This window comes from Chrysoperla carnea, chromosome 4 (genome assembly GCF_905475395.1).
Source record: "Chrysoperla carnea chromosome 4, inChrCarn1.1, whole genome shotgun sequence".
Taxonomy (NCBI): Eukaryota; Metazoa; Arthropoda; class Insecta; order Neuroptera; family Chrysopidae; genus Chrysoperla; species Chrysoperla carnea.
Window position 1 is genome coordinate 14,568,104 of NC_058340.1, and position 19,892 is coordinate 14,587,995.

The 19,892-nt window shown below is 28.6% G+C and overlaps 1 protein-coding gene across 1 annotated transcript; it reads right to left on the bottom strand.

Moving 5' to 3' along the window:
• Positions 1 to 11,952: 11,952 nt before the first annotated feature.
• On the bottom strand, positions 11,953 to 14,873 carry LOC123298039 (ejaculatory bulb-specific protein 3-like). Its single transcript, XM_044879913.1, has 3 exons — positions 14,772 to 14,873; positions 12,695 to 12,870; positions 11,953 to 12,173 (listed from the first exon to the last, which is right to left on the bottom strand). Exons 2-3 carry the CDS (start codon positions 12,864 to 12,866, stop codon positions 11,989 to 11,991), a joined length of 357 nt encoding a protein of 118 aa, XP_044735848.1. The 5' UTR covers positions 12,867 to 12,870; positions 14,772 to 14,873; the 3' UTR covers positions 11,953 to 11,988.
• Between the last annotated feature and the right edge of the window lie 5,019 nt (positions 14,874 to 19,892).

A 19,892-nucleotide genomic window follows, 5' to 3' on the forward strand; every position in this document is an offset into this window, starting at 1 on the left:
TAAATAATTATGGAAGAATTAAAGTAATTGGTTTTATTTTAATTTGGGTCACTAAAATAAATTTGCGCAAAAAATTTATACAACAACACAAACTGCAAAGTTTTTATAAAAAAGTATTCAAATTATAAAAGACTAAGGGAGCAAATATGACACAGCACATTAAAATGTATAATGAAGCAGGTATCTTTTATGTTTTCATTCAATGAAAAAACAGCTTAGTCTAACAGGCATAGTTTACATTATTTTTACTCGTGGCGCCGACATTTTAGCCTTAAAATCCAAATTATCCAAATGTAATTTTCAGTTTTTTGATTTTCCATTATTTTTTTGGAAATGTAAGGGAGGAAACTTTTTTAAAACTCAGCTTGTAGGAATAAGATTTATATAAAACCAGCATATTATCATAAATTTAAAGATAGTTGGATATAGGTAATATAATTTTCCTTGAAGAGGTAAAAACTTTTTGTTGAATTCTCTATACAGTCATCAATATAGATGATATATTCCACATAGCATTGAATACTTATGAATACATAATACAGTTTTACTTTATGAAGTAAAAAAAAAACAGGTACTTACTTCAATCGTAGCGTACTATGAACGTAACTCAAGTTATCAAGCATAAATCCGTCATAAAATATTGAGTGTCTATGGATTATACGCAGGCTAATTTTTAATTCTCTTTTCTTTAAAATATCTGAGTTTTTAGTACTTTGGTGCAGCTAATGGTATAAAGTATACGAAGCCTATCTTATTTTTTACACTTTTGGTTTCAGGATTCACAGCAATGGGCTTTAAAAATCGGAAATATTAGTAAATTATAAATTGAAAAATTTACAACATGAAAAAAGAATTAACTATGTTTTACAAAACTGTGGTCATCACAGTTCTAAATATTATCCATCCTTCTAAATATTATAAAAATCCAATAAATACCTAAGCCTGTTCATCATTCCAATAAAGCCTTTCATTCAAAAATCGCATGATAAAATCGCATAATTATTAAAATTGTTCACATAATCAAATAAAGAAATAAATAAAACTTAATTAAGCCCAATTAGTGAAGTTATGAAACTGAAAGTTATGAAACTTTCAACAAAAATATTACAAGAGTAATATATCAATATTATAATATAATAAAGTCTTGTCCGATGTTTCTGTTTTACAGACACTCGGTATACTCCAAGGACTATCAAATATGAATAATAGACGCGTGATGCTGGTGGGTTAAAATGTTAGTCAATATTCTACAGGAATTATTTATATTTGGTAGTATTAATGATTAGTACGAAGTCCACATGCACGATAAACTCCAAAGTCAAGTACATTACGTACCAATTCAATGAAAATATCTTCGGAAAATTCAATGAGCAGTTTTCAACAAATATTAACATTTCAAGTTTCCTGGTTCTGAGTATACTATTATGGTAAACTAATAATGGTAGTCATAGTTTCCCTATAATTATTAATATTTAATGTAACCCTATTCGCAAGGCCTAAGTATCCATATAGCTATTCGTTGTGTGCGTAGTCATGGTAGGGACAATAAAAATTATGCCAGCGCAATTCTTTACATGTTAATGTTATAGAAAATGTTAAATTAAAATGATTGAAAAACACTAATTAATTAAACTTAATGCATTTAAAATTGTAAAATAAGAAATCAAATTTCACAAATATTATTTTTCAAATGTAAATTTATCATATTTATTTATTTAAATTTGTGAGACAATAATATTAAATTTTCAATGTAAGTCATAAATGCAATCCATACAATTAATTATATATGCATCCATACAATTCTATAATTAAAGTAGTGTATCGTTACCATGTAAACGCCTCCAAAAAAACTCACGCACGGTGTGAATACAGTTTCTTGTCTAAATATGTTTCTATTATTGATATTTGAAATAAGATAAAATTCAAGGAATTTAATTTTTAAATAATATATTTAGTTATTGAACCAATATACACATATAGACCCCAACAAGTGTATGGGTAATAGACAATTTGATTTCTTCAATATAAGCTTTTAGCTTTACAACAAATTGGTTTTAGATGTAATCCTATTGTTTTCATATTCTACTTTTTCGTCTCTTTAACCTCTGTGCACAAACTACAATTTAACAAAAAGAAGAAAATATACGTTCCATGTTTCGATAGATATTCAATTGATATATGTTAGCAGCGGAGAGAAAAAATGACATCCTTTTGAAATAATGTATATACGTTTTCCATGAATTTTTTATTTTCAGATTGCTTACTTTAAATTATCTAAAGTTCGCTTGCTGACTTTCAAAATTTTCAATTTCGTATTTTACAATTAACCTACTCTTTCTTCGAGTGCCTTAAAAAACTAAACACGGTTATTAAAAGTTAAAGACTATTATTCCTTTTCGACTTTCTTAAATTTAAATATATGTAGTTTCCCAAAAATGTTTCAGCCGGAGAAAAGTTATTCTCTTATTTCTTTTATCTTGATCACAATGCTAGTCACATGGCCTGCTTATGATTCAAAACTAAAGCAAAGATTATCATATTGACTTCAATTACTCTGACTCACTCCAAGCTTGTATTACTTGACGTTAACAAAAATTTTATAAAAAAGTACCTGAAATTTTAATGAATAGATATTATTTATATACGTTTAAGAAACTTATTTCTAGTCATATTTTATTTAAAAAAATAATTTTAAAGGTTTGTGGGTAGAAACTCATAGGGATTTTTTCTTTATCTTTCAAAATTTTATTAGGAATCACAATTTTTAAGAAATTGACGAAAGTTAATACAAACAAGTGAAAACAAACAATTGACTGAGTTAATTGTTGAAATACCATGCATAAACAGGGTTGATTACTCTATCACATTAAACATACATACATGTCACACATACATAACTAATATAGCTGATATTCTTATATAATACATGCTATACAATTTACGCCTTATTTTGCGCCCTCTCGGGTAAACAGTGATGTTTACGAAAAAATGTTTCAAACAAAAGTTGTTTATTTTTTGATAAGGAACATTTTTTTTAATTTAAACTTTTGTTCTATCTCTAACGGTTTACAAGATGGATCCTGCGGACCCAAGACCCAATTGACCTATGCTGCTCATTTACGAGCTTGACTTCACTTTTTACTTTTTGAATACGCTATAAAAATTTCATCTTGATGTCTCTTTTCGTTTTTGATTTATCGTGTTGGCGGACAGACGGACAGACGGATAGACCGGAAATGGACTAATTAGGTGATTCCATGAAAATCTATACAAAAATTTTTTCTAGCATCAATATTTTTAAGCGTTACACACTTGGGACTAAACTTAGTATACCTTGCATATTACATATATGCATGGTTTAAAAAGTTGTTAGCCAAATTCCAATTGCTTTTACATCAAAGAGTGTATGATCTATTTGATTGGGTGCATAAAGTTTATACCAGAACTGTTAGGGAAAAAATCGAATCTATTTGAAGTTTGAACAACAGAAAATATCGGGATAAGGTCCATTCCTTTTTTAATACAAGCATACAGTACACAGAGGTTGCATACCTTTAACGAAATTTTTTTTTCATTTTTCGTTCCTTTCATTTGCTTCTTACACATATATACCTTCTTACTGTATCAAATGAATATACATTTGTGAAGCAAAGCATTAATAATCAAACTAGTTTTCTATTTAAAAAAAATATTCTGTCTACGAATGAATATACATCTATATTAGATACAAGTATAGTTATTTACAGAAAACATTTTTATTTTGAAAATATGTCAAGTAAAGATAACGTTAACGGCATAAACTAGATTTGTAAAATAATAAGAATGGAAATTCGCATAGGAATGACGTGAAATAAACCTGATGGTTTCAGTTTAAACCAAGCCGTGGGTACAGTCTGGTGCGACTTTTGAGGTTGACACGAATATCTTCCCGGCATAATAAATAGTTATAACAAATAATAAAAACTCGACCGACTCGAAATGACTGTGCTGACACAAATTGCTGTTAATTCGCTTCGATCGACACTTCAACGAAGCCGATATCATTTTTTATTCGGGAAATATTTATTAGGAAAAAAATGACCGTGGAAAAATACCCACTTACGCACGTACATAGGTACATACACACACTCACATTCTTCTTCCTCAAATTGGTGTTAATACCTTGTCCTTACCATGAAACGTTAAGATATGTTGAAAATTTCGATTTTGAAAATCGGACCCATTACAATAAGTTCCTTTACTGGGAACTTAATAAAATATAGATATATAAGTTTGATAACCCACAGTTGTAAGTATAAGTTCTTTTTATATGGTTAGTATAAATGTTTTTCATTTATACTAACACATAAAATGCTCAATGTAAGTATAAAGTATACTAAGTTTATGGTTTGGAACAAGTTTTGACTATATTGTTGTTGTCAATTGGCTTGTGTTTCTTGTTATATGTACCTATACCAAGTATTACGATTTAAATGAAATTTACAATTACATTATACAACATTGATACCAATTTACATCAATACAACATTGATAATCTGGTCAATTTACTAGTATGCTGTGTACCTCGTAAATGTAATTGTGTTATTTCAATCTTCTCTCTATTTTGTATAGAAATATGTATGTACTGCTCTTAAGTTTTTTACTTATATCGCAACAAAAATTAATGAATTTCTCTCTTAAGGTAGTTCCTCCGCGACAGTCCAGTCAAAAAGTTTTGGACTAATACTATCATTCAGTGCATTAACTGTGCTATGACTATTATACATATACCATATATTATTTTCATAAGACTGTAGTTCCTCACTGTTTCTAGTATAAATATAAACACACACACTATGACATATGCCTTTAACATTAGTCTTCATATCTTTTCCACAAAAATCATCGCTAAAACGAGTTATTTATTTAAGTTTTTTATCGAAACTATATGGTAAATAATTTTTATTTTTATTTATATATTTTCTAAATATAGTATTCTACATTATATTAGTTTTTCATAGAGATGGTGGACGTCATTCATTGGTAAATAAATATAATATTTGTAAATTTGTGTATTTTTATACACTTCTCCCATGTACACGTACAAATTGCGTCACTTTTAATTGCTAATATCTCATGTATGGCATGGTAAATCATCTTCTAATTTTAACAGCAAGTGTATTATGAATTAAATATTTTATATTCTGAGTTTTGAGAAATTCTTGGAATATCACTTTCGTGTAGGTACTACCTTAATGTTGCAAGTATATCTCACAGAAACGTTGATCATTCAATTAAAATGTACTCATATACTTTACACTTTCTTTAACCGAAAGTTTTACAAGCACACACAGCAGTAAAATTATTTTTCAAATAGCTGTAGCTTTTGCAGAAAAAATTAAAGATGTAATAGTTTTCTACAACCTTATAAGTTTTGATTTAAAAAAAAAGAACAGTTCACTTCGGCTGTTTTTGTTTGAGATACTGCCCATGTTGCTTTTTTAGTTTCAAAGTATTTCTCACTATATTAACACTACAGATTTTCAACTGCAAGAAAGACCAGGCTTTTAGAATATCTAGGTATATAATTTAACAAAATCAATATAAAATAACCCAAAAAATAAAACCCAGCCATTTTCTATCTTAAATTATAAGAATTTTCGGTCAAAAATTAAAGACTCACTGTATTCAAGTAAAAATAATAAAGTTTATATTATTTCGAAAAACTTCGGTCAGATTCGTTATTATTTAAAACAATGAAAAAAAGCTATTTTTCTATTGTTTATTTATTGTTTTATGTAACAAAGTGTCATTTTTTTGTCTTTGTGTTTTACCATAAATTTTTTGTACTTTGTTTTCCAAGTTCTTCATAATATATCTTTTAAGCGTCTGTAGATGCAAATTAGGTATCTTGATATTGTATTTTTAAGAAAATTAGTCTATTCTCTTTGTCAGGCATAAACTTTAAATGAATTACGACAAATAAAAATTTGATTATTTTAAAATCTTAAATCGTTGCTCTTGACAGGTTCATAAAACCGAAATGCTTAGATAAGGTGGGAAAAAACAATTCAATTCAAAAAATCAAGCAGATTGAAAACCAGTCAATGGTTTCAGTTTGAAAAATATAGTTTTCACAGTTTTCTAATCTGTAGATTCAATTTCAAGTTATGAAACAAATTTTGCTATCGTACATTACGTACGTTTTTGATATGTCCAGTTTCGCCTTGTGATAAACAATGTTAAATGAATGCAAATGGGTGTGTTTCCATTTAATTTTTGAATTTAAAAAGAAATTGTTGTTGAGCAACGATTAAATTATATTATGGCTGTTTTATTATCTCTTTTCCTCCGATTTTCGAAATAAAATTTCAAATTAAAAAAAAGTAATCATAAGTAATTTTGAAATCAGGTACCCTCAAAACGTGTATTTCCGTTGAAACCCCGATATCGATTTTTTTTTCGATCACAATACTTTATTATATTTATAATATAATAAAGTAATAAAAAACTTCTCTATTTGACAGAATTAACATCGACTTTCTTCATTTCTACTGCACCTTATGAGATGTTGTTTATTATACAACAATTGAAACACAAGTTTGCTTCTACCCTTATATTTATTTATGTTTTGTTATGTTCGCTACTCTTTCTTTTGTTGATTTTTTTCATTTTTGTTTTAGAACAATGTTTTCAATTTATCATAAACACTTTTTAAGGATGTATGTTTGACATTTATAGTTGTCAACCATCAGTTCACATTCTATTTAGGTGAAAGAGATATAATTATATTATAAAATAATCTCGCAAAACAAAGAAAAGGGATGCTTGGATTTACTAAAATTTTGGATTCCTCAAGAAAAACGGTTACGGTATTTGTTTTTTGAAATTTGTATGTCGTTATCTGTCTTTGTCTTGCCACCCTTAATAAGAAAACTCTTTATTTAGTACATTTTTGATAAAATTCAGAAAAAAATCCACATTAAAACGCCTTTTTTCGTAAGAAATTATCATCAGGTAGAATCTTCGTATATGATTTTGTTATGTAGAGTCTAAACTATTTTGTATTTTGGAAAATTTTCTGAAGGAAATGGAGATATTGTTAGCAAATTTTTTTTAGAAAAAATTTCTTCCAATGTTCATCAGTACTACCAAATTGAACAAAATTTTGAATTTTTTGCGAATAAAAATTATATTTGTATTTATTGATCAGTTTTAAGCAAAAAAGTACTCTTGTGATTTGTCTAGATGCTTAGTTTTCGAAATAAAAATTAAAAAAATACAGGTGTTATTATTGTGGTGTCGACATCGAATTTTTTTAAAGACAAATGTTTTATTTTTGCAATCTCTTAAGAGGGTTGCCCTGCCCTGCGTTACAAGGCATTTTTTAGAGCAGGGTCGACGGCGCTTTTTATACGAATAGTATGTATGAATTCAAATGAAGACAAAAGAGGTATTGTACGTTCTGTCCTAAGTCACGGTTAATCAAATTAAGTTGAAATTGAAAAAAGGTAAAAGAATATGGCTGCATTCCAAGTTGCATATTATTCGAGTTTAAAATAAAATTCTACAATGAGTATAATATATACAGATTTCCTCGAGCATCGTAATATATTGAATGATATAATGAACAAGTTTATTTAATGTATCCTGCTCTAGGAGTATTGTATACAGGGTGGCCCAACTTATAACAAAACTTCAGCAAATGTCATACAAAGTTTAAATAATGAGTATTTCGCAGCTTATAGTTGGGTTTTCTAAATACACATTGTTGCAATTTTGGAAAAAATGGTTTTTTTTTTGAGAGGATTAAGTATCAAATCGGGTGTTAAATAAATTGAAATCTAAGCACGAAGTATGGCCTAAGGATCCTTCATGATCGAAAGCTTGTGATTATAAATAACGAAAATTTTCAAGTTTTTTAGCATTTGCAATGAAGTCATTGACGTAAGAGATGTTTTTGAAATTGGGCTATGTAACGCCTATATCGCGACCACAGGTTTTCGTAGTTGAAAACCATTGAATTAAGAATTCTTAGTTCATATTGTGTACCAATCTTTCAAGTTTTTAAACAAGCGTTTTGGCAATGCTCACAAAAATTTTATTTTGGGTAAAATTTCAACATTCTGTATCAATAAAAGGAAGTTTACTAAGAAATTATCATTATTTTAACGTTATCTACGCATTTGCTGCACTGCTATTATATTTCGTAACCACTCTGTATAGTTATTAAAACAAATAACATTATTCCAATTTGTTTTATACAAAAAACTTTGTTAGGTATTTTCCATACTTTTGTATTAATTTTTAATTGAGAAAAATGATACAAACCAACATTCCTCTTTCACTTTTGCCATTTTAATTACGAATGAATGTTTGTTTACTTCCACGGAAATTTTACATTACATTATTCCTGTTCATTCCTATGTTTAAGAGAGCTTATGCCGTTGGAACTTTAACTATTTATAAATTATAATATGATTCAGTCAAATTATACATGAAAAGGGGGTGAAACTTTCATCAAATCAGGCATTTTTGTTTTTTGATATGTTGTTTGCAATGTAAAGGCAATGTTAAATACAAGTTTTGAAAATTTTGACCTTATTTCTGTCTTTGTCGATTTTGAACCTTTGAACCCCCTTTTTCAAAGTTTATCTATTTTCTCAAGTTACAAAATAATGCGTAATTACTTTTGAGACAATAGTAATTATCACTTAATTCAAAGTAGTAATATTTAGTCATTTTCTAGTGCAACGAATTATCTTATATTTCAACGGAAGTTTTTGAATTTCATCTCAAGCGTAAAGTCTTGCAACACGTTTAATTTTATAATACAATACAATTTGTGTATTTTAACATGTAATACAGTACAGATAAAAATTATAAAGAAAAAATAATGTTCCTTTTAGCCCACAAACCATAAAAAAGCTAATTAAAGCAAAAAGTTTGATCTCTATGGGAGTGTGTCCGATGAATGGCCTATTTTTTGTTTCGTTTGAAAATAAATTCAATGAACAGTGGTCTTAGCTATGTTTCAAGTGCGAGTTTGGCGTTCCGTACCCGAAACAACTAAAAAATGGGCGATGACCTTGAAAATCGGTTCAGTTAGGAGATGATATATATATATATATATATATATATATATATATATATATATATATATATATATATATATATATATATATCGCAAACTTCATCTAAGGCGCCCATAAAACTATCAATGGATCACTTTCTTTCGTTTTGTTTTCTTATAGTGATTCATATGCTGGTTCATATGCAGATTATATTACGTTCGAAATATGGTTAAAAAAAGTGATAGAAATGTCATCCCCATGTATTATATAAGCGGTAAAAGTTTTTCGATAAATTATTTTGTCTGTGATTGTAATGCATAAGAATTGAACTACAATAATAACACAAGAGTCGTGCATTTATAAGTATAATAAATTAGAAGAACACTGTTCAAGGAATTGTTAAATAGATGCAGCTTTACACGCTAGAAATATGTTTAGCATCATATATCTATCTATATGCTAAATAATTACTCCAGTCTCATATGACGCTGCGCTGGCATATTGAAAACTATTAAGATTAATAATTCTGAAGCAATCATATTTTAAAATATTAGAGATACTAAATGATGTTTAAATTAGGTATTCTTAAATTTACCGCACTTATAGAATGTGATACGTGGTTCTATTAATAGGTTTCAATAATATAATACATATCTATAAATCCCATTTAAGTCAAATTTTGAGAAGTTTGAACACATTTCTTTGAAAAACTTAGGGAAAAGGAGCACTTTGCTGCATTTCATAAATTGACTGCGCTGTAACAAAAAAAAATAATACCTAGAAACTTAATAAAAATAACAAAATAAAACAAAATTTACGAATAATTTGCTACAAGCATGGAAAAACTGCGGAAAATGAAAATGGGACAAAAGGTTAGTTTTTTCTTCAACATTCGGAATAACAATTCGAGAGGATGTAATAGCTACCTTACATACTATAATATTTCAACGGAACTTTTTTTATATTATCGTGGTGATAATAGTTTTTTCGACTTTTTTGTAGATGTCACCATTACGTAATCAAATTCATCGAATTAATAATTATTAGATCCCTGTATCGTATGAACAGTTTGGCCCAACCTTGATTTCATAAATAATTCAAATCTGGTAACAAATTTCTTGTCCAACTGATCCAACAACATAGGATTATCGTATTACCTACACATACATTCAAATATCAAGCCAGCTATAACCTATCAGTAGAGGAATAAATAAACTGGGAGGGGCAGTTCCTTCTCTTAAGTCAAAATTTAACCAAATGCTTGAAAAAATAAACCAAATGTCCGCTATTTAATGATCAATTTTGTGATTCTTCCTCGTTTTTTGCATTCGCAAATTCGAGAAATCTAATTTTGTTTATTTATAAAATTCTTCTATTCTACTTCACAACTAATTATAAATTTTATCAGTTGACTGACTCCCCGCAACTCCACTGGGGATGCTCTTTGTATGAACTCTCATAGTTTTCGATACGATAGCGCCATGTCAAACTGATTTAGAAGTGTGTATATGTATTAATAATAATATTATATTTGAAAGTCTTTTGCACTGAACTTAACTTTGTTTATTTATACCTTACTTAACTTGGTATAAAGTTATTATATGTGTAGAGAATTGTTTATGAAGTTTTCTCACAACTTACACCTATTGTTATATAAATATAATTTTAAGTTTTGATGCATTTTGACTTATCTACATATAAATATTTATAATTTATGTTACATACGACAGTAGTCGTCAGTCAATATTACAAACCCGTTCACTCAGTAATGACTACAATTCAGAATTTTTTTTATTACGTTACTCAAAAAAACATAAACTGAGATGCGACAAGCATATTCACACATAATTTATAACAGACATCGTTCGACGTTGGTGGGAATGGGACATATTTTCAAATTCCTATTTGTAGATCTTGCAATGACCAGGTGACTCTCATTTCTTTTTGATCGTATGCAAAATCAACAAGATCCATGATTACCATCCCGCCTTTATTACTTTGGTTACACTAATAACCAATTGCCCTCAGAATGTGAACTTCATACATCCAGCAAGTCGTTTTGTTTTCTATTCACGATTGCCATCATATATAGGAGAAATATCCTACAACCTCATGACAGCCTTTTTTGAGTAAGCTTTCCATCCTCGATAATAGATTAATAATATTATTACGCTTACATAGAAAAAAGCTGTTAAAAGCGAATGCTTTTACCCAAAGAATAACATTTGTCGAATTTAAATCTTCCCTAGTTAAGTACATTTGAGTGACCATCGAATGCTTTGCAATATTTTTGCTTAAGATAAATATAACAAGATGCATTTTTTGCTTAACCACTGAACTATTAATGTCCCATGTATGGGCCAGACAAATTTATGGTAAGTTAATTCCAACTATTTTTTCTTCTTGGAGGATCTTCTGATTTAATTGGCTTGTATTTAAAAGCTCCAATTACCGGAAGTTGGTCACTATAAGTGACTTAATTTGAAAGCATATTATATACAAAATGTATACATTGAAAAAGTGTTTATAAATTAAACTATGTTGAACTTGTTGAAATTTAGTTAAAAAATTGTCCCATTTATGAAATAAATGTTGTTAGGGGGTGTGCAAATTTTAGTGGCTGGTAACTTTGAGGTAACGTTCCGAAAGTTCTAGAATCTATTTTTTGTTGAATCAACTTATCACTTTTTGTGGAATTACACTCAAATCATGTGTATAAATATAAGTGTAAAAATGAGCATAGGTAGCCCTTCCTACCCTTTTCTGTTTCCAACCTTTCTGACAATAATGGCAACGCAATAAGTATAGTTCAATTAATAGTTTAAAAGGATAGTGAATTTTATGTTTATAATAAAAATGAACATTTAATTTTTTTTTACTTTATAATTATATTTTAACAATTAATTTCTTAAATCTATTCATAAATACTTAAAAATTAATTACTGGCGAAGAATTTTGTGTAACTTTCTTTGTATTTACCTTCAGGATCATATTTGTTTGTAATACAATTCCAATCATCTGGACGATTTTGCTGCACGAAGCGACCAGCTTTACGAATACTTGTTTTTTGTTTATCACTACATTCGGCGCAACTTGTTGAAATACTTGTTGCAATACGTTCTGTAATAGACAAAAAAAATTGGAAATTTAATTATTGTATAGGATTGAGTATCTATTAAATAATTAACCGATGAGTTTCAGTTTTTAGTAATTAGGAGAATAAATTTTTAGTTGGAATAAAGTACGCATGAAGTACAAGTAAAAAACTTAATTAATGGAACATGAAATCTGACAAGTAGGGGAAAAACTAAAATTCTAGATTCCGAGGGGAGAAATCAAATATTTCTTCAATTCAAGAGTATTTTGGCATAAACACACAATATGGGAAATCAATGCGTGGTTAGCCCAGCTCTATGTGGGTAGCTTTTCTCCCTTGCTCCCTTTATTTGGTACGCTCCTGGCCGCCCGTTAAACACCAAAATATAGATGATAGGTTAAAACTATACTGATAGCTTCTAAAGAAGTATTTTTAAACAAAACCATTACTTTTCAGTTTTTTAAAATTAAAAAACAGAACTCCTGCTTTATGCCTGGGTCACAATTGTGTTTGCATCAACTTCGTGGATAAATTCAAAATTTACCTTTTATAGCTTTGCCCTCGGGTGTACATTTTTTATCACGGCAAATACAATTGATCATATTATTTAAAAGTCTTGGATTGCCAAGTACTTCATCAACATCGATGGCATCTAAGTCGACTAGATATACACCAACGACGCACATTAAAAACACAAATCCTACGGACAGCTTCATTTTTCTATAAATTATAAAAAAAGAAAGTATTAATATTATCAAATATTATAAATGAGTATAAAATAAGCTTTGGTATAAATTATTGATCTTTCGAGAAGCGATATTTAAAAAAAATTAGCAAGTGAGGAGACAAAAATTTTAAAATTGTGATTTTCGATAAATATTCGAGGGCCAATTGATACAAAACTCTTTCAATCCTACAATACAAGAGACAAAACTGCTCTTTAATAAAAATATTGAGCGATTTCTACATTAAATAAGTTCAAACGATTATTTAATTCACATTCCACAGGACTTGAACCGTTTCTCGATATTTCCGTTCTTTCGCTTCAATCATTGTTTGTCGAGTGTCCTGGTACAGTCTCTCTCTCCTCAAACTATACAATTTAGATAAAATTACAAATAACAAGATAAAACAAACAATTGACTGAGTTAATTGTCGAAATACCATGTATGGACAGTGTTGATTACTCTGTCTGATACTATAACTGATATAACCATAACATACATACTGTACAATTTTGTGCTCTCACGGGTAAACAGTGATGTTTACGAAAAAATGTTGCTTAATATTTTATAAGGAACATTTTTTATATTTAATTTTTGTTCTATCCCTAACGGTTTACAAGATAGGTCCTACGCAGCAAAGACCCTTATGACTCCTTAGAAAAATTCGAAAAAATCGTAAAAAATTATTTGTTTCGGAATTTGATGAAACTCAGTTTATAAGGTAATTTTGACCCAAGAAATTCATAAATCGAGTTTATTTGGCGATTGGCCGAGTAATTTTCGAAAAAAAACGATATTTCGGATCGATTTCCGATATTATCTCGAGAATTATTCGCCCAATCGTTAAATGAAACCGATTTTTGTATTTTTTGGGTCAAAATTATCTTATATACAGAGTTTTATCGAAATTGGAGACGATAAATTTGTATCGATTTTTTGCATTTTTTTCAAGGGGTACCCCTTAGAAAAATTCGAAAAAATCGTAAAAAATTATTTGTTTCGAAATTTGATGAAACTCAGTTTATAAGGTAATTTTGACCCAAGAAATTCAAAAATCGGTTTCATTTAACGATTGGGCGAATAATTCTCGAGATAATACCGGAAATCGATCCGAAATATCGTTTTTTTCGAAAATTACCCAATCGTTAAATGAAACCGATTTTTGTATTTTTTGGGTCAAAGTTATCTTATATACAGAGTTTTATCGAAATTGGAGACGATAAATTTGTATCGATTTTTTGCAATTTTTTCAAGGGGTAAAATTCGAAAAAATCTTAAAAAATTATTTGGCCGAGTAATTTTCGAAAAAAAACGATATGTCAACTTAAAATAGCAACCTGTATATATACATATACAAAATAAAAAATGTGTTATTTTTTCAATCTCTTAAGAGAGAAACTTAGCTTACGCAGCTCCTGCGCTATTTTGAATTTGACTTTTTTTGGTAAAAAAACTCGATTAAATTTTGAGTAATAATCGCGCAAAATAATACGTATAAAATGTTCCGGTGTTCAAACGGAAAAATATTAAAGAATTTTATTTTTATCAATTATTTCTACCAACAACAACGACTATTTCTTTTATATCATTTAGTCAATGTATCAATTTATATTGAGAATAGTTTTTTCATTTTTGAAGCGATATAAATATTACATTTAATAATTCAATATAAAAGTTGTCACGATTCTACATTTTTAAAGTTAAACCTTAAAGCGTTAAATCTTAATATGATGGACGCGTATACATAACTATAAGTAAAATATACAGATATCTAAATTTAAATATGTTAATTAAAGAGAATTGGAAAAAAAATAAATTTCCTATGCATGATTAAAAGTAAACAAAAACAAAAAGTAATTAAATATGTAAATATAAAAATTAAATAAATTTACTTACAATTATTAAAACAGTAAAGATCACTGTAAATCACTGTATAGTATTAAAATAATAATTTAATATTCAATCAGCTTGTATTTATATACAAATTTATGTTCAATGCTAAGGACAAAAAGAAATTATTAAAAAAACAAATATATTTCCATCAAAAAATTTTACATTCAAAATATAGGGTGACCTCTACTTGCTCTGATGAAATAGTTGAAAGAACACGGCTTTTTTAAGTTAATGGGGGATAGAACTATTCATTCTATGATTTGTTTGTGCACACAAATCCGGGTGACTTTCCAATGAAGAGACATAACGAGTTTAACAATGACGTCTTTTTACTGACGCGTTTGATAATGGAAAAAAATCTTTTAAAAAACAAATGTAAAAAATTAAATAATAAAATTAATTTTGAGATTTCTTACGTAAAACTATAAATAATACAGGCTATAATTACGTAATTCTACGGTATTATAGTGATAAATATAAATAAGATAGTAGTGACAAATATAAAGACTTATTACGAGATTTGCTTGATATTCTAAGTTATTTCTCTAGTAAGAATTGTACCACATGTACCTTATAAAAAAGCATTATTTTGTCTGGGTGTTCCCCAATAGTTGTTGAATGTTTCTTCGAGCTTTTTGTCGAAAATTACAAATGGTAAATAATGAGTTTTATTGTCATAAATAAAAAAAAAAGTAGGATGCATCATGGTAGGTATTAGCCGAAAAATATAACGATAAATATGTGATTGATATATTATAGTTAGAAATTCATTTTCTTAAACGATATATATAATGCTTGGCATTATTTATATATCTGCGACCAAGTATCGTGCTCGTATATCCTTACATAAAAAATTGTTAATTATTATTGCATGGCTCACCCTATAAACTATAATTAAATATAGTATACCACAATGTTAAGTGAAGTGGGGTGTTATGATCTAAGTATCGTAGTATTGTAAAACATCCTTTTATCATCGAAAGATTGAAATGTCTACAGAGTGTACCAGTATCAAACTCATTTTATTGTATTTTTTTAAGTACTAGCAAATAATATTTGAAAATAATATATAATTTGTACACTTGAATGATTTCGAGTATAAACATGGCCAGTAATAATCTGTTGGAGAGAAAACTGAACACTCAATGTACATGATCAGGATAAGATAAGAAGGTCGGAACGTAAAATAATTAGAAAATTTATGGATCAGTCAAATTGAAAGGCAATGAAGGATATCCACAACATCGAGTAAATAGCAGAGATTCGGAAAATATTGTGAAATTGATTCAATCCCAAAGATACGTTTATTTACGTTTAGAGAATGGAAGACGCCAGAATGCTAAAAAAAAGTTTTAAATGTAAAGATTCATGATACCAGGAAAACCACGGCCACCAACCTCGTCAGTGACTTACGCCGCTATCGGTGACAAGAATTTCGTTCTTCCAACATATGAGCCCAAAGTATACATTACTCTGTTTGACAAACTTAACCTTATGCTATAAGATTTAAAATCGTTCTGCAGATATATGTATTTGTATATCCTTACAAATTATTAGCGAAAATTAACAAGAGAAGACGTTTGTAAATCTCTCTATCACCCCACTTTATAAAATAAGTTCTTTTTAACCCCCGAACTAAGAAAAGGGTGTAATTAGTTTGACCGCTATGTGTGTGTGTCTGTCTGTGGGATCGTAGCGCCTAAACGGATGCACCGATTTTAATTTTTTGCTTTCATTTGAAAGGTAATTTAACGGAGAGGATTCTTATGTTTCTAGTGCGAGCTTCCGTGCTCGAAAAAATTACAAAAATGGCGATGACCTTCAAAATCGATTCAGTTTTGAAAAGGCATGACATATAATTTAAACATATAAATAATTATTATGGAAATGAATGGTCAAACAAACCTGGCTCAATACATTTTGTAGAGTGAAATGGTAAAACAATTAGGTAATTCAAATCAATAATTCAAAAGAACAAACTCAATTCAAATATTTCAATTTTAATTAAAATATTTCCAAAAATTTGTCCCAAAAAATGATGGTTCTCTAAATATTCTTTTCATCTCATCTGATGTCCCTGACCATCACTTTGATATTGATTTAAGGAGGAATGTTATAAATTGTTTATCTGTGTGTCTTTGTGTTTCTCAGTGACATCGCAGCCTCTAAACGGTCGAGCTGACTTGATTGAGAACATTTTATAGTTACGTCTCCAAAAATCGGTTTACATGGAATAAATCGCATATGTCGGGGGTTTTTTAAATTTTTTAAAATTTCACTTGTTTAATGTCAACTCGATCCGATTATGAGAATACAAAAAATAACAGAGTCATTTACAAGGAAATTCTAAGAATTTTTATGTATACGAAGGATATAATATCATAAATAAATAAAATATATATTATTTTTATTGATATAAAACTGTTGTCTGTCTGCCTGTTTGTTCTATTCAAAGCTTATGGTTACACCTTCAAACTTACATATTTTACTTCGCTAGGATAACGGAATCTGGACTTATTACGATGAAACCATACTTATAACTTATTATTATCGCACTTCTAGGCTTTTCTTCATTATAAACTTAATGAATTATATTGCGAGTGAGATGATCTCAACCAAAGTGAAATGAGCAGACCAAAGTATGTAGCCATGCAGAAAACCACCTTATCGCCCAAGGGATTCAGGTAAACCTGATGTAAAAGGAAAAGAGGGCTTAGTAAAAACAAACGGAAGTTTTTGTTTATTTGTTGGAAAGGGCCATATTACGAGATAAACGTTACCGAGCATCGAAGGCTGTTTTTGTTACTAAAGAATGTTATATTTTCTGGTTTTATAATGATAGGGTGGAGGGAGTAAGATGCAAGAGAGAGGGTGAAAAAGTATGCTGCAGTGGTATTATTTGTTAAAGTCTGTATTTGCCAGCAAATCAGATAGGTAGCAGCTAGTTGTTAATAATTTTGTCCCATTTCAATGATCGTTTTCAATTTGTACACAACAATTGCTTTTATTAAAAAAATTATCACGTTTTCTAATATAGAATTTATAATGTATGTTTTTGTGTACCAAAATTTTTTCTTTTTACGTGACCAATCTGTAAACTATGTAGAACATTCTGTTAATTTTTAAATAGAAAATTAAATATAAAGCTAAGTTTACATCGGAAACATATCTAAGAACACTCTCCATTCAATTATCTTTCTCCTTAGAGCCTTCTTCAAACTGAACCGATTTTGATGACCATCGCTTATTTTTAAGTTTTCCCGTGTACGGAACCTTAAACTCGCATTTTAAACAAAGCTAGGTACACTCTCCATTAAATTGCCTTTAAAAAGAAACAAAAAAAATCGAAATGGGTTCATCCGTTCAGGCGCTACGATGCCACAGACACACATACAGACAGATACACAAACAGACAGATAGCAGTCAAACTTATAAAACCCCATTTTTGGTTCGGTGGTTAAAAAAGAAAAGTTACTTAATTGTAGGTAAAGTATCTAGTGTTGTATTCGAAAAATTCGCTGTAACTACTATGATAAAATGATGTCCAGAGGCACAAATGAAGAGTATCCTAATGTTTTTAAGATATCGGTGTAATATTCCTGCGCTAGAAATATATTCTACAAAAAAAAGTGTCTTTGCTTGGGGCTAGCGAAGAAGATATTGATTACAAATAAGAAAGAATATCAAAAAGAAGAATCTTTGAACGCTTGATAGTTTATACTAATTTTCATAGAATCATAAATTTAACTTTACTTTAAAAAAGCTTAATAAACCTTGATTTATATAATTATACCTTTTCTAAACTATTGTTAAACACAAATACTTTGTATTTTATTTAATAAGAATTTTTCCAATCTATCGGTTTTTCTAATCATCCATTCACGTGTTTCGAACATAAACCATAACCACAAAGTTTTAGACCAAGGCTCAAGGGAAATTAACTAACAAACACATGTTTGTCCTCTATACGCTAAGTAATCTGTAATATATTCAAGTTATTTTCGATGTCGAAATTTAAAGATGAGCTGTCAATATTTTCATTGCTTTTAATGTATGATGCCAACTATACCAAGGAAATCACTTTTAAACATTGTTAGCTGTGAATGTAGGTGAAGAATATAATTTTTTTTAAATGTACAAAGGGTTTAATTTGTCTGTAACCGTTAAAATTTCATGAGCTGTTTTGTTACTGAAAAGTACATGCCTGTTTCAAATGGAATATAATTTTTTGATTTTCTGCGGACGTGTTTTTGACTTTTATGTCACTCTCAATTAACTATTGAATTGATTTTTAAGTGATGAATAAATTCAATGTGACCAACAGATGTTTGCCTTTGAGCTTTACAGCTTTTACATTGGTTTTCAGATTATTTAATTCAGGAATTTAGGGTAGGTACCTGTATGGTACACTCATTCATGAAAATGATATTTTGTATAAATTTTTATTCCACTTCTTTAAAATATTTTGTTTCTTAATTATTAGTTTTTTAAAATGTTAAAAAAAGTAAGTTAAAAAAATTAAATCTCTACGTGGGAACTAAATCTAGTCGAATCATTTTATAGTCTAAAAGCATTATTCCGAATTAGTAGATATCTTATAAGTATTCCAGTCTATGTATAGAGGTTCTGTGGAGTCCACACTACATTTATTAAATTTAAGATATAAAGTTATTGGTTTCACCATAGAAAATCGTTTGACATTTTTACATTTCGAGGTATCTACAGCAAGTTGGACGTAGCAACACAAACATTATTCAGCTAATGTAATCAATTCGGATGAAAAATGTTTTAAAAAACAGTTTTTATCTGGTATTTTGTTTTATTTTATGAGCTACGAGCATGAACTACCAGCAATGTTTTAAATTTATATTTTATTTTTATAACAGACAAAAACACTTTAAATCACAAATAAATACTTGAAGCTGCATGAAACGTGCGTCTACTCCGAAAAATAGATAAATTAAGCTTTCTTAGAATGGAAATATTATCACTACGGGAAATTAAAGTTTTACATTTTTTTATATAACAATTAAAATACAAAAAGTTTTTGTGGAAAAATATCACACAAAAGTGACTTTTTTATATTAGTGCAACTAACTAATATTTTTTAAACTATATTAATCA